Here is a 13,286-nt window from a genome sequence, read left to right on the forward strand (position 1 = left end):
ACTACATAATAAGCAACATAAATGTCAAAAATCCCAGATCCATATTAACTTGGCGGTAGATTTGTACTTCTCTGTGTAAGCTTTACGAATATATTGCTCTTGCGGTACAGTAAGTAATTGGTTCTGCTTCATAAGCTATCCATTTTTGCTCTAATTCCAGGTTGTGGACCTTGGGGTTATAGTAAAAAACAATGTAGATTCCAGAAGCCTGAAGTCTGCCTTCGTATGATAAAACCTTGCAGGCTATGCTGGCTCATATTCAAACATTTTCATTATCATGAGGGCTGCAAAAGTGCTTTATGTAAAAAGGAAAGCTAAGATCCTCAGGAGTCCAGATAGTTCAGCAGATAGCAGATTCTACCCCATACTCCAAGCTCATGGAAGATGCACTGTTAATCATGATGGATAGTTTCAGATTATTTAAACTTAGAGGTGACTAACCTGTGGCCTTCAGATGTTGGATTCCAACCCCCATTCACTCATGGACAGTGATGTGGAATGCTTCGTCCAGCCCTACTAGATTCATTTTATTTTACAAATTGTATACACTGTTTGATTGTAAAACAACAACCCTCAAAGTGCTGTACTATAGCCTTGTGCTTAACTATAGTCTCATACGGTTATTTTATGGAATCATAGAATCATAGGTAACCAATGGTTATCTAGTCCAGTGCTCTGAAATGCAGGAATCACAGCTCAAAAAATCCCTGACAGATAGCCATCCAACCTCTGTTTAAAAACCTTCAACGAAGGAGAGTCCACCAGCTTCTGTGGGTACATGTTTGTGAAATCTACAGGCACCACCCCACTTAAGCATGTTCACGTCACATGTGACTGCGCACATGCATGGTATCAGGAACTCAGAAGTAGGGGGAGAGACCTGAAGGGCCTCAACAAAGCCCTGCTGTGCCTCCAGCTTGCGGGGAGACTTCCCTGGAGCCCAAAGAGGATGTCCTCTTTGGGCTCTGGGAGGGTCCCCTAGTGAGTCAGGGGTGCAGTGGGGTGCTTCCCACTTAAGAGCATTTCACTTATGTGTGCAGAGGGCAAGCACAGGCTCCCCTGTGTAAGTGGGGAGTCACCTGTATATGAAAAAAGCCTGAATAAAAATGCCATATATCACGTTTACCAAGTCCATAGGTAAACATGCTCACTTTCCCTAAAGTATTTGTTTTCTGGTTTTCGACTTCAGTCTCTTCTTTCTGTTTACCTTTGATGTATTCTCTAAAATAATGTAGAACACAGGAGTGCTGAAGCAGAACCAGAAGAGGAAGATGAAATGGACACTTTGCTACGTGAAGTTCTTGAATCAGAGTTTGGTATGAATGAATACTTTGTCCATGAACTTCTAAAAAGAAATTTAGAACTAGCCAATTATTTTGATCTGTTAAAGATTGTATGTAGCTAGTTACTGATCTTTCAACACATTTTTGCTGTTGGTCAGAAATAACTCTTTGCTTTCCAAAATGGAATAATGACTAGTGGCTAATGACCTGCCCCTCACGTGTTTGTCCAATGATACCAGTTTATAGAATTATCCCATAATAACAGTAAATGCTTGAGGCACTATATCAGAGCTAAGCACTCTTCAGATCCACTGATTTCTGTGAAAGGAGTAATTATAAACTAGTGAGTTTGATGTGGACATTTCCCTCCACAAACAGAAGGGCTCCTTCATTTGCCGATGGGACTCCAGTCCAGCAGAGGCTTTCATTCCACTTTACTGGATGCTCCTGCTGGAAAAAGGGGAAGAAGACGGTTTTTGGCAGGGCCTAGAAGACCAGGGTTCAAATCCTCACTATGCCATGAAGCTCACTGCAGGACCTTGGACCAGTCACTGTCTCTCACCCTAGCCTACTACACAGGGTTGTTGTGAGGATAGCATGAAGAGGGGGAGAACTGTTTAGCTTTCTTGAGTTCCTTGAAGGAAATAAATGGAATAATAATAATAATAAATGAACAAGTAGTCCCCTGTGCAACTTCCCAAACTGTGCTTCAGGGTTTCCTAATACTCTGGAACAGATTTTCAAGGTGCACAAAGAGGGGGCGGTCTCCAGAAATGGTGTCCTTCCCCTTCTGGGAGCATCCAGTTAGCAAAATTCCATCTGGATCCAACCCAGTGGGGCTTAAATGTGTTTGGATTGTACCAATGATCTGTTTAGAAGGGTGGTGATTACAGAATGCAATTGAGACTGTTCTGTTAGATGTTTGATATGCTGTTTTTTCTAACATTTTAAGAAAAAATAAGTGAAGCAGATGAAGAAACAGATTTTCAGGAAGAGGATAGTGAAACACCTGAAGTTCCCACAGAACAGGATGTATATGATGGAGACCTTGAAGAGAAAGTGCCAGAAGTACTAGAAACACCAGAATCTCTCTATGAAGGTACCTGAAATATTAAGAGTATTCAGCATGTTTTTCTTTTCTTTTTCTTTTTGAAAGAGATTAAGAAGGTGGTGAGATATTTTACTTAGACTTTTATGGAATAAATATATGTCTTTGAGTTCATTCAGTTCAGTCAAACATAGTATGTCATCAAGTCTGTTTTAAATGACTTGTATACTGTATTGTGACACAGTTTGGACATCATTGGAAGGAGAGTTTAGTGAAAGGAAGAAGACTGCAGCATCATGTGTGCTCTTCTTTCTGCCTTTCCCCTCTCACGCATGAATTCCTCCCATGTTCTTGTATTTAGGCATACATCTAACCTGAAGCCTTAGATCCTGAAAATTGTAGTTTTATCAGGATGTTCAAAATATTTAGAAGTATGCCTGGATTCATTTTAACCTGAATTGATGATGCTCATACCAAAATGCAGGGAGGCATAAGGAAATTCAGTTGCAATAAAAGAGGTATTGGAAGACAGCACAAATGGCTCTGTGGTCTACTCCAGTCCTTACATTCTAGTTACAGGATTATGTCTACCCCAAGCATTTGTGTTTAAAAACTGATAGATTAATTGGGCACTTTTCTGAAAATTGACAGTATTTTCACATAGCAGTAGGTGGTATTAAACAAAGTATTTGCAATAGCATAATGGGATTTCCTTCCTCTATTCCCCCCTACCTCCCACAAGCCCTGCCCTATCCCCAAATGTGCTCTGGAAGGTTGGGGGAAATCCCAGAACAGCTTTAGGAGACATTCAGGGGGAGAAGAAGTACACTGACGAAATGTTTTTCCTAGTGCTACACTGAATACAACCTTTTATGTACCTTCAAAAACCAAATATTTCCCTTATTTTTCATTTCAGAACCTGCAAGTGACTATCAACCAGAAGAGCCAGACACAGATGACAGTCATGGTATGTCTGCTTTTCATGCTTTGAGATGCTGTGAAGTGATATTCAGGTGATGAACATGTGTCTGTGATCTGATCCTAAAATATTAATTTAATGTGGGAGATGGTTTATATGATGGAATTTTCTAAAGTGTTGGTTTTCAACATCACCTACGTGGATCACAACTTTACCTATCGTATCTGAAGAAGTGCAGATATGCACATGAAAGCTTATACCCAGAACAAACTTAGATGGTCTCTAAGGTGCTACTGGACAATTTTCTTATTTTTTATTTATTTTGACTGTGTCAGACCAACATGGCTACCTACCTGGAACTTTACCTAAGACAGATTGCCATTTCACATTTCACATCAGATTCAATGCCATTTCACATTTTATGTTATTTAAATTATGCATCTTCTCAGCCAGGTGATGATAACTTATGTGTGGAGAAGTACTAGTCAGGGCAAAGATGCTATACATAAGCAACTTACTCGACATTTGAGGGTAGCATGGTTCACGTACATTCACAGTCTATAATCCTAGTAAGTCTTAACTAGAAAGACCAATGTTAAAGTGGCTATGGCAAGCTGCCTTTTTTGGATTTGGCAAATCTGCCAAGATAAGATTCCATCAGGGTTGAGGCCTTTGTAAGATCGTTTTGGGACGTAACAGATAAATTTCTGTTTCTGTGCTAACATTGGAGGCAGCAGTTACCGGTATGTGAAGCTCTGTGCAGAGGAACATGATTATGGCACCTGTCTGTAGTTTGGGTAGAGAGAATCCAGTAAAAGGAAAACCCACAAGTGGAGATGAAATGCCCATACACAGAGAATAAAGATCAATAGACCAAGGGGAGGGAGGAAAAGAAAGAGAATCAGAGAGAAAATATGTAAGTGGGTCCCATGTTAGAAGGGTTTTATGAAATGCCTGATCAAAATATTTGAAGATAGCTGTTCAGATCAAAATATATTGTATTTCATAATACTTGTTGAAACCTATGTGTGTTCATTAGTTCATCTAGGCTTAAATTCTATACACAAACTACGCTGGAATTCAAGTCCCATTGAATGCAAAGGGACTTGCTTCTGTATTGACAAGCACAGAATCCTGCTATTAACTAGTTATTAAATGTTTTGAAGTAATATCTATTATTACTTTTTTGACAATCTGTTCCTGGGGGGGAATTTTCTACTCCAAACTTTTCATGGCTAGTGTTGATAAAACCTGGGCATTCCCATAGTTGTGTGACTTTCTTTCCCATCAATCTTGAGTTAGTTAATCACAAGGACTGAAGCTAGTTAGTCAAATTAATTTAAACCCCCCAGCCTTGACAAAAGTATTAATAGCTTCTTGGGATTTAATATGAACTTCTAATTTTCAGATGCATATGAATATCATGCACATATGGAAGAAGCTACATATGAACCTGAAGGCCAAGGTTTGTCTGGTTATTATTCACATAGAAGTAATACGTTATATAGAGTGTGTCTGTTTCTCTATGCTTAACCAACCTTGTGAGCAATGGAACTGCAAATGTGAACATTGTTTAGATCAAAGAAAGCTTGTCTTTTGTCTTGGTAGGCTGTTGATATTGCATTCCTGTTATCTTTAAAATAAATGCACAATGTGCATTTAAAATGTCCCATATGTGCGACAAAAAAGAACAGGGTTTAAAATAATGCTTATTGTAATATAGCAGTGAAATCTCCTTGTATTCCTATAAATTATTATTTTAATATGTGTATATATTCATTTGTTAAATACATTGCCGTGCAGCAGTTACAGTTAATGCCATAAGATTAATAAAATACTATTACAGTACAATACATTTTTAATATTTTTATATACTCACATTCTCAAACTGTTAAATATTTCTATAAATGCTAAAGAAAAAGAAAAGTTATAGTCTTATGTTACATATTAACTATTTCACCTATACTTCATACTATTAATTTTCCCTCAGCAAATAATATGGATTCACTGAGTCTTATCTTTTTACTTTGTTCCAATAAGAAATAAACAAATTCAATTTCTTCCATAAAAACATTTTCTTGTTGCCTCTTTCACTTCAAACCAGATTTGTGAACTTCCACAATGCATGCCATATCCCAGACTTTGACCAGCCAAGAATCTTTTCTGGTGCTTTTCTAATTCTGACATATTGTAATTCTGGCAAATGAGTAGACATTTATATATCTTTCTCTAGTATACTATGTTTAAGGTAACCAAATAGTATTACTACTGTATCGTTGGTGAGATAACAGCCAAAAGTGTTTTTCATTTCCAACGATGACTAAGGACTTTGATTGAAAGACTGACTCCAACTATAAATAATATACGAAAAATAATAACTGGTGGCCTAATTGCTGTAATAAGAAACAAGGGGAAGAAGGATGAATAATATTTGAAAGCGGTTCCTCTTGATAGCTTCTTTATCTGTTTTAAGAAAGGTTTTTAATTGAAGCTAATGAAAAGAGGAAATGGCTTCTGACTGTCAGATGGTCAGGGCATGTGCTTTTTGTAAGTGGTGTGTGATGCACGAAGCCTGTTCTTTATTACTCATTTCTGTTTTGCTTTGGAACAATTTGTACAATTAAAAATACTGATTTAGTATGCTAAGAAAATGATGGTGATATATGGGGCATAATGCAAATAAAATACTATGACACTAAAATGGTATATGCATCAATATATACATCATCATAATAATAATTAGTAGTAGTAGGTTTATTTATCCCATATTTATCCTATCTAACTAGGTAGTTCTAAGTAGAAACTTAGAATGGAACTCCTCCATTGGATACTGCCGTATGAGACTAACTTACATAGACTCAAACACATAATCTGCAAAACATGAATTTCAAAGTGCAGGCCTCTTTGCAGATATGATTAATATGTTAAATTGACTGTAGGAGACCCAGTGCAGTACTGATTCCTTCCTCTTTCCTCCAATCAGTCAACCAGCTGTATAGAAACATGTGTTTTGATTTGCACAAATGAATAACATATTTTTGTCTGTCTTCCACAGATGACACAGAACTAAATCTAGAGGATGCTCTGGAACATAACACAGGTATTACACAGATATCTGCCAATTAAAGTTGGATACTACTTAACTTAAAAGTCAGGTTATGTTACCCAACAGAGCAGGGGTTGCCGACATTTTTGGGTACATCAGATCCAGTAAAATTAAAACAGATCCTCTTGAATTTGTATGATTTTACCAAGGGTCCCTGAAAAACCACAATCAAATTAATACTTACAGTAATACCACCAACAAATCACACAACATATCTATGTATACAGATACAATTTGTGACATGATGGGTCCTTTTGAGGTAATCCCTGGTATAAATTATGAGGATCCATAAGTATCAGTGCCTCATATCCCTGGCCATGCTGGACAGCCCCAGATCCATGTCTTTTACAGTTCAGTCAATAGAGAAAGATGTGATCTCTGATTTGATGGTTGATAGGGATTTGATGATTGGTGGTGGTGGTGATTTTAATGGATCATTCTGCTCATTCTTTTCTACCGTAACTAACGTGGCACCCTGCTCTCCTCTCTGGCTATTCCATTTTCTTCCTCCCAGATTGCTCCACTTTCCTTACCCCTTCTATTCTTTCCTTACCCCTTCTATTAATACCTCCACCATTGCCTGTCCACATGCATCTTGACACAAAGGCACATATCCCAGCCCTCTGGGACATTGTGAGATACTCAGTTTGCCCTTGCCTTCCATGTTGCTTGCTATATCGGCTTCCCAGTTAAATGCCGATTAAATGCAGTAAGATGTGAATTCTTAGGAATAAGATGTGACAGTAGATTTATTGCATGCATTAACAGTCTCTTTACTTGCAGAACCTTATTCACAGGACACAGAAAAGCAGGACTATGTGGATGAACATGGTATGTTGTGTGACTTTATAGCAACGCTATGATTAAGAGCAGGACAATTGTTTTTATACTTTAGTTGTAATATTGTTTGAAAGTCCTCACATTTATAACATGTTGCTGTAACAGTATGGCTGTACTGTGTGTATAAATATTGCACTTATGGATTGGAGTTGATCTCATGTCTTTCTCAGCTGATTAATGCCTGCCTTTCTGGTTTGGGTTGTGGGGAAAGCTTTCTGCTTCCCTACCCACATGTGTGGTATTTATATGTGTATAGTGGCTAAACAGTTTATATTATATCCTTTTTATGATAATTTGCTATTGCTCACCTCTTGGATATTTTATGATTAAATTATATATGAATGGGTAAGGAATTAAGTAAGTAAGTAAATAAATAAATAAATAAATGTAATGTACATTGAATGTCACCTAAAAGAAGCAGCAGACAGCTTGGCTTGTGTGAAGGGGCCGTAGATGAATCAGTTTTTCTAGTTGTATTTTAAAGTTTTGAAAAACTGACAATGAAACGCAAATCATTCCTTGTGCCTAAGATTCCTTGTGCCTTACAAAAATGTTGAGCTTTAATCAGCAACAAATAAGTCGTGTGTGTTATAGTGAAATATGTGATTGTTAGGGAACCTTTTCTTTCTCTGTCCTGAACATAAAATATTGCTCACTACTCTCAGAAGTATGAGTGGAACCACCACAAAGCATCTCCCATGACTCCTAAACCCTAAAGGCAGTCCAGAAAGAAACTGAGACTAATGGTATCAAAAGCTGCTGAGAGGTCAGGGACAGGCCCGGCTCTAGGTGCAGTCCCGGTGGCGTGGGGCGCCAGGGCGCGGGGCCAGCAGGGAGGGCGCTGCGCGACAAAGCAGCGCGGAAGCCGTGCTGCGCGCTGTGAGGGCGTGCGCCTCAGCATCAGGGCGCCGGACCTGCTAGAGACGGCCCTGGTCAGGGAGAATCAACAGGGGTGAATTTTCCCTACAAATTTCTCCTGACAAAGGTTATCTTCTAAAATTTATTTTTATTTATTCACAACATAAATCTGAAAATTGATCTGGACAAGTAAATTTTTATTCCAAAACCAGGTCTGAAACTGGATTGAAATGTGCCTAGATAATCAGTTTCATTTGATTATGCTTGAAGTTGTCCTACCTCACCTTCCCAAGCAACTTGCCCCCAAAGCAGATACTTTCTTCTTCCCTCACTCTTTGTCTATGTTTACTCAGCAGCAAGGCCTGTTGCCTTCAATGTAGCTTTATCTCTAGCAAGTGTGTTTAGGATTGCAATCTTAGTTTCTTTTCCTTTCCTCCATCTGATCCACCTATCTGAAGCTTTGCCAGCCCACTGGGATCTTCTTGATTCAAGCACTAGGGACGATTTGATGATGCCCTAATGTTTGAAAACACCAAGCCATAGTTTCTGGAATGTCCAGTGCTGTTCTACACTAGAGAAGGGGGCATTCCAGTCATCAATAATTTGTGAGTGCATCTTTCCCCCTCTCAGTGTGCTTCCAACTTCATTTGAGATCCCTACTCTTATCCAGGCAGTCCACTTCACTACAACACGTGTGTGTGTGTGAGAGAGAGAGAGAGAGAGAGAGAGAGCATTCACTAAGACAAACTGCTTTGCATGTCACAGTCCTTTAAAAACTTATGTATTAAAGTCTTTCTCTAGCATATATGCTAATTAATCTGACATAAAGGAAATTGTGATTTTGTTACTTTTTTATTTATTAACTTATAAGCATTGTAGCATTCCAGTTTTAAAAATTTAATTATGTATTTTTTTTTAGAATTAGAAAATGAAGAATTTATTGAAGCTCAGAATACAGGTAAATTGACTATGACTATGGCAGTAATGGTTTTCCTTAGCTGTTTCTTTGCTGTTTTAGTGCACACACTGAGCAAGTCATGTCTTGAATGAGTTACATATAGGTAGACTAAATATATATATATCTAATGAGTTATTCTGCACTTTTGAACATATAAGTAGTAGCAAATTATGTCTTTGCTCTGTAACTGAACTGACAGCAAGGAAAGCTCTCTTCTCAAACAGGCATGGGGAAATGGATCTAAACAGTTGTCTACCTAGTCGCTGCGGACAAAGTTGCTACAGTGACATTGGGTGACATTTTTTGCCCACATGGTCTTGCAGAGCCCCTTGCCAAGCTGAGCCCAGGCTTTTACCTGCTGCATCCCTTATATGCATTATCAAATATAGGGTAGATGGGTGCAGCTGAGCCAAATGGGGAGGCCTGGCAGGCCTAATTAGGCCTGCAGGCTATATAGAATCATGGAATTGTAGGGTGCACCAGCCCTGTCCTAGAAGCTGAAAGAATCTGCAATTTCAGGAAAAACTGAATGCTGTCAGCACGAGTCTGGGTAGTGATAGACTAACCTTTGAAGCAACTCCTATAATTGATACTCTCTAAGGGTTTAGCTACACATTATGAATAAACATGTAGAAAATAAACCTAATGACAGGTTTTGTATCTTTTTTTCTTTTCTTGACAAAATGAAGCATTGGGAGGCTTCTCTACTCCATCAATCTGTTCTGTCCCCAGACCTCTGAGTTCCAACCACATTTTTGTGAAAGTCTGGAGTTATTCTTTTTAATTTACATAGCATGGACCTGGATTCATTTTTTTATTTAATCAGAGAGGCCTGCAGCAATATTTTGTTTGTTTGTGCCATAAAATTTATATACGATTTTATTGCAGAAAAGCCCTCAAAGTGATTTTTAAAAAGATTAAACCATTAAATTATCACTGAATTTTTTACAACCATAATTTGAAACATACAGAAAGTTAAAACCACAATAAAATAGACTAAAACAAATAAAAACTCATACTAACTTTCTAAACATCTCTCTAGGTTTATTTAAATACAAATGTTTTCAGCAGGTGCCAATAAATAAATAAATACATTTTTGTGAACTATATTACAACATTGTTCTCTTTTCAGATGGAGAACTGTTATCCGAACATTATTATGAAAATATGCAAGGTAAGCATATTCATTTTATCATCATTTATCTATAAATGAATATATTCATTTATTAACTAGGGGGGGTGGTGGTGGTAAGAATTATGCTGCAAAACTAATGCTTATTGCTTGATTAAATAAACATGCCCAGCTTAGCAGCAGCTGCAATGTTGGCCTCTCAAGTCTCCTTGAAATATGAAAACAATGTTGTTGAAACAGCACAGCCAAATAGGAAATGTTGTGGGACCTTTATCTCTGTCTTATCAATGTGATTGTTGTATTTTTATTGTTTGCTGTACATTGTGTACAGTATCTACACTGTCGGGAGGCACAGTCAGTCATGGATTCCTGTATGCATACACAAAGAGAAATACAGAAGTATGATGACCAATCCACATCTAACTTTATTGTTTCCTAAAAAACAATACATCCCACAAAGGCATTTTGTCACATTTGAAGGGATTTTCAGTTGTGTTGGAGTCTGAGAACTAAAGTGCAAGGTTTATTTCTTCTGCTTATAAAGGTCCTAGCTCTATCTTAAATTGCAGTTTGGTACCTCTTTATATTGTTAGTTTTGGTCTTACAAAGGCTGTGATTTATTTATTATTTGTATTATATATCTAACAGAGTCAATTGAGAGTGCTGATCAAACACATGAAAGTGAGTATAAAAAATGGTTCATTCCATCTTATTAGGAATCAGCCCTAAGAATTATTTTTAAATCCAAAGCCTATGATTTCATGATCTCTATAAACTCCCCATATTTGTGTATAATTATCTCTATAAATTAGCTGCTGCTGCTTCTGCCGTTGATGATGATCACCATTATAATGATTAAAGAACATAAGAAGAGCCTGCTTCTACTAGATCAGGCCAATGGCCCATCTAGTCCAGCATCCACTTCTCACAGTGGCCAGCCAGAGGCATGTGGGAAAGCATGAATCAAGCACAATAGTCCCATTAAATTTTAGGATGTTGCAAATCCACAAGGTATCTTTTAGAGCTAAAAGCTCTTTCAGCAGTACTCAGTTGCCAGGATCCAATTTGGTATAATGTCATTTTGTCTTTGACCTGTTTCTTTTTATCTCAAAAGTGTGTCGGTTTAATAATTAAATAATTACCTATCCACTCATTAGTAACTATTGCTACTTAGGCCCTCCATTTCTGTTCCAACATTATTCATCCTGCAACTGTCATAATAAGGAAATAATTGTGTGTGCTCTTTCTTTGTGAGGTGTTGCTTTTGTTAGTTTAATTTGCTTGCTACTCTAACAGCATGTTATCTAATTCATTTTTAAATGCCCATAGATGAAGCAGATGTTCCACATTCTGCTACTGAACAAATTCAGTCAGGTACGTATGCATGAATTAACCAAGGTGGGAGAAACTAATTTGAGTATAACTTTTATTAAAGTTATTTTTCTCTAATGCATGAAAGCACTTTTTACCTGCTGTTTATGTGTGGAATAAGAGGAATACTGGATAGAGAACTGCTGAGAAACTTCATTGTGTAAGATGATGGTTTTTAACCACTGAATGTATTGATAAAATGTAGACATGTGGCTCTTAAAAGCTCAGAAGGTATTTATATACTACATATTTGCATGTCAATTTGACATTTGCTTCTGTGAATTCAAATAATCACAAATTAGTGTGGACTCATAAGATATTCTGTGAGAAGTGCTGAGAGATGCATTAAGGCTATTTTTGCTAGTACCTCTTTGATGTCCTGGAAAAAGTTTCTCTGTCAAGAGGAGTAAGAAGAGATCAAACCTGTCCCCCATTTTAAAAGCTACCTGTCTCAAGTGTGTCAAGGAAGGTTACTAGGATATTTGTGAACCTGATTTCCCTTTGCCTTCTCTTACCATATAACATAGTTGTCTAGACTCTGAATTATGCTAATAGCAGGGATTCATACTGGAATTCAAGAATGACCACCTAGATAGTGGCTGTGGAGGGTGCAATTAAAAGGGAAAGGGCTCTTTGCCACTTCTCTTTTTACCCTGCAGTATGCTCCTCTCGCCCATTTTTTATCCAGCCATGTTTCTAGATGTGTGTGTATGTCACTGGGGGAAAGCAGCAAGTGGGAAGAAAGTTGATCACTCCATTCTACCCACCATTTTACTGTTTCAAATAACACCCACCCACCCCTGCTGCTTTGCAGCTATTTTGTGGAGACCCAGGTCACTCCTAAATGTGAAGTTCCAGCTGAAGTTGAGGATTCTGTGAACTAATTGGTCAGCTACCTATCTTTCTTGAGCTTTTTGGTTCCTGGATGTCTGCTGGGCATTCCTCTGTTGTATTTGATCTTATACTCCATAGTTAGGGAAAATCACAGAGTCCACTCTAAAAGCCAGCTTAGCAATTTTGTTTTGACATCCTCTGCACTCGGAACATGCGTCTTTTAATTTCGTGACTGCTTTCACCATCTGCAGTGATCATGGAACCCAAGAAAGTACATCCTTTTCTTGTCTCATGGAAGCTCACTATTTCAAAGTTACTTTAAGGAGACATGCATGGATATCACTGAAAGAGGGTATACATCTTTAAGAATGGAGTACACTGCCAAACCGTGGCTGTTATGTTGAATCTGCCCTGCCTTTGGAACAAACATCTGTTTGTTTTTAAAGACTCAAGTGTTGGTATATGACTCCAGTAAATCACTCATTTTCTTTGGTTTGCTCATTTTGGAAGTCAAAACTATTTTAAAGAAAATACTGTAGCTGAAATATCCAGCTATGATAGCTCAAAGCTCATAAATATTTAGATATTTGGCTTAAAAAAAATAAAAGAGTATTTTATGATGTACTGTATGTGTTAAAAATATAATGCTTGGGGAAAACAAGAGGGAAGAGAATGCTGTATTTTATATCCATGTCACACACTTATGCTGTAATGTACAATTTGACAACCTATGTGCTCTGTCTCATCCTTAAAGTTCATACAATCATTGCTGATTTTTTAAAAAGAATTTAAGCTTGCCTTTATCTTATTTCTTTAATTATGTCTGTATAACTACAAAATCAGCCTGAATATATTTTGGTTTATATAAAATGTATCAATTTGTTTAGTATAAATTATTATTAGTAATAATAACAGCACAGTATAAGATAACATACGT

At 37.5% G+C, this 13,286-nt stretch overlaps 1 protein-coding gene across 5 annotated transcripts in view; it reads left to right on the top strand.

Moving 5' to 3' along the window:
- ASPH (aspartate beta-hydroxylase) overlaps positions 1-13,286 on the top strand; it is a 91,335-nt gene that overhangs the window by 34,987 nt on the left and 43,062 nt on the right. For all 5 annotated transcript variants that reach the window (XM_060277784.1, XM_060277782.1, XM_060277786.1 and 2 more), the window contains 10 exons: positions 1,236-1,316; positions 2,236-2,382; positions 3,248-3,298; positions 4,659-4,715; positions 6,306-6,350; positions 7,140-7,187; positions 8,974-9,012; positions 10,145-10,186; positions 10,793-10,825; positions 11,474-11,518. In XM_060277784.1, coding sequence (XP_060133767.1) covers positions 1,236-1,316; positions 2,236-2,382; positions 3,248-3,298; positions 4,659-4,715; positions 6,306-6,350; positions 7,140-7,187; positions 8,974-9,012; positions 10,145-10,186; positions 10,793-10,825; positions 11,474-11,518 — 588 coding nt within the window. The remainder of the gene's footprint in view (positions 1-1,235; positions 1,317-2,235; positions 2,383-3,247; positions 3,299-4,658; positions 4,716-6,305; positions 6,351-7,139; positions 7,188-8,973; positions 9,013-10,144; positions 10,187-10,792; positions 10,826-11,473; positions 11,519-13,286) is intronic.

The sequence above is a fragment of the Zootoca vivipara genome, chromosome 8, assembly GCF_963506605.1.
Source record: "Zootoca vivipara chromosome 8, rZooViv1.1, whole genome shotgun sequence".
Classification (NCBI taxonomy): domain Eukaryota; kingdom Metazoa; phylum Chordata; class Lepidosauria; order Squamata; family Lacertidae; genus Zootoca; species Zootoca vivipara.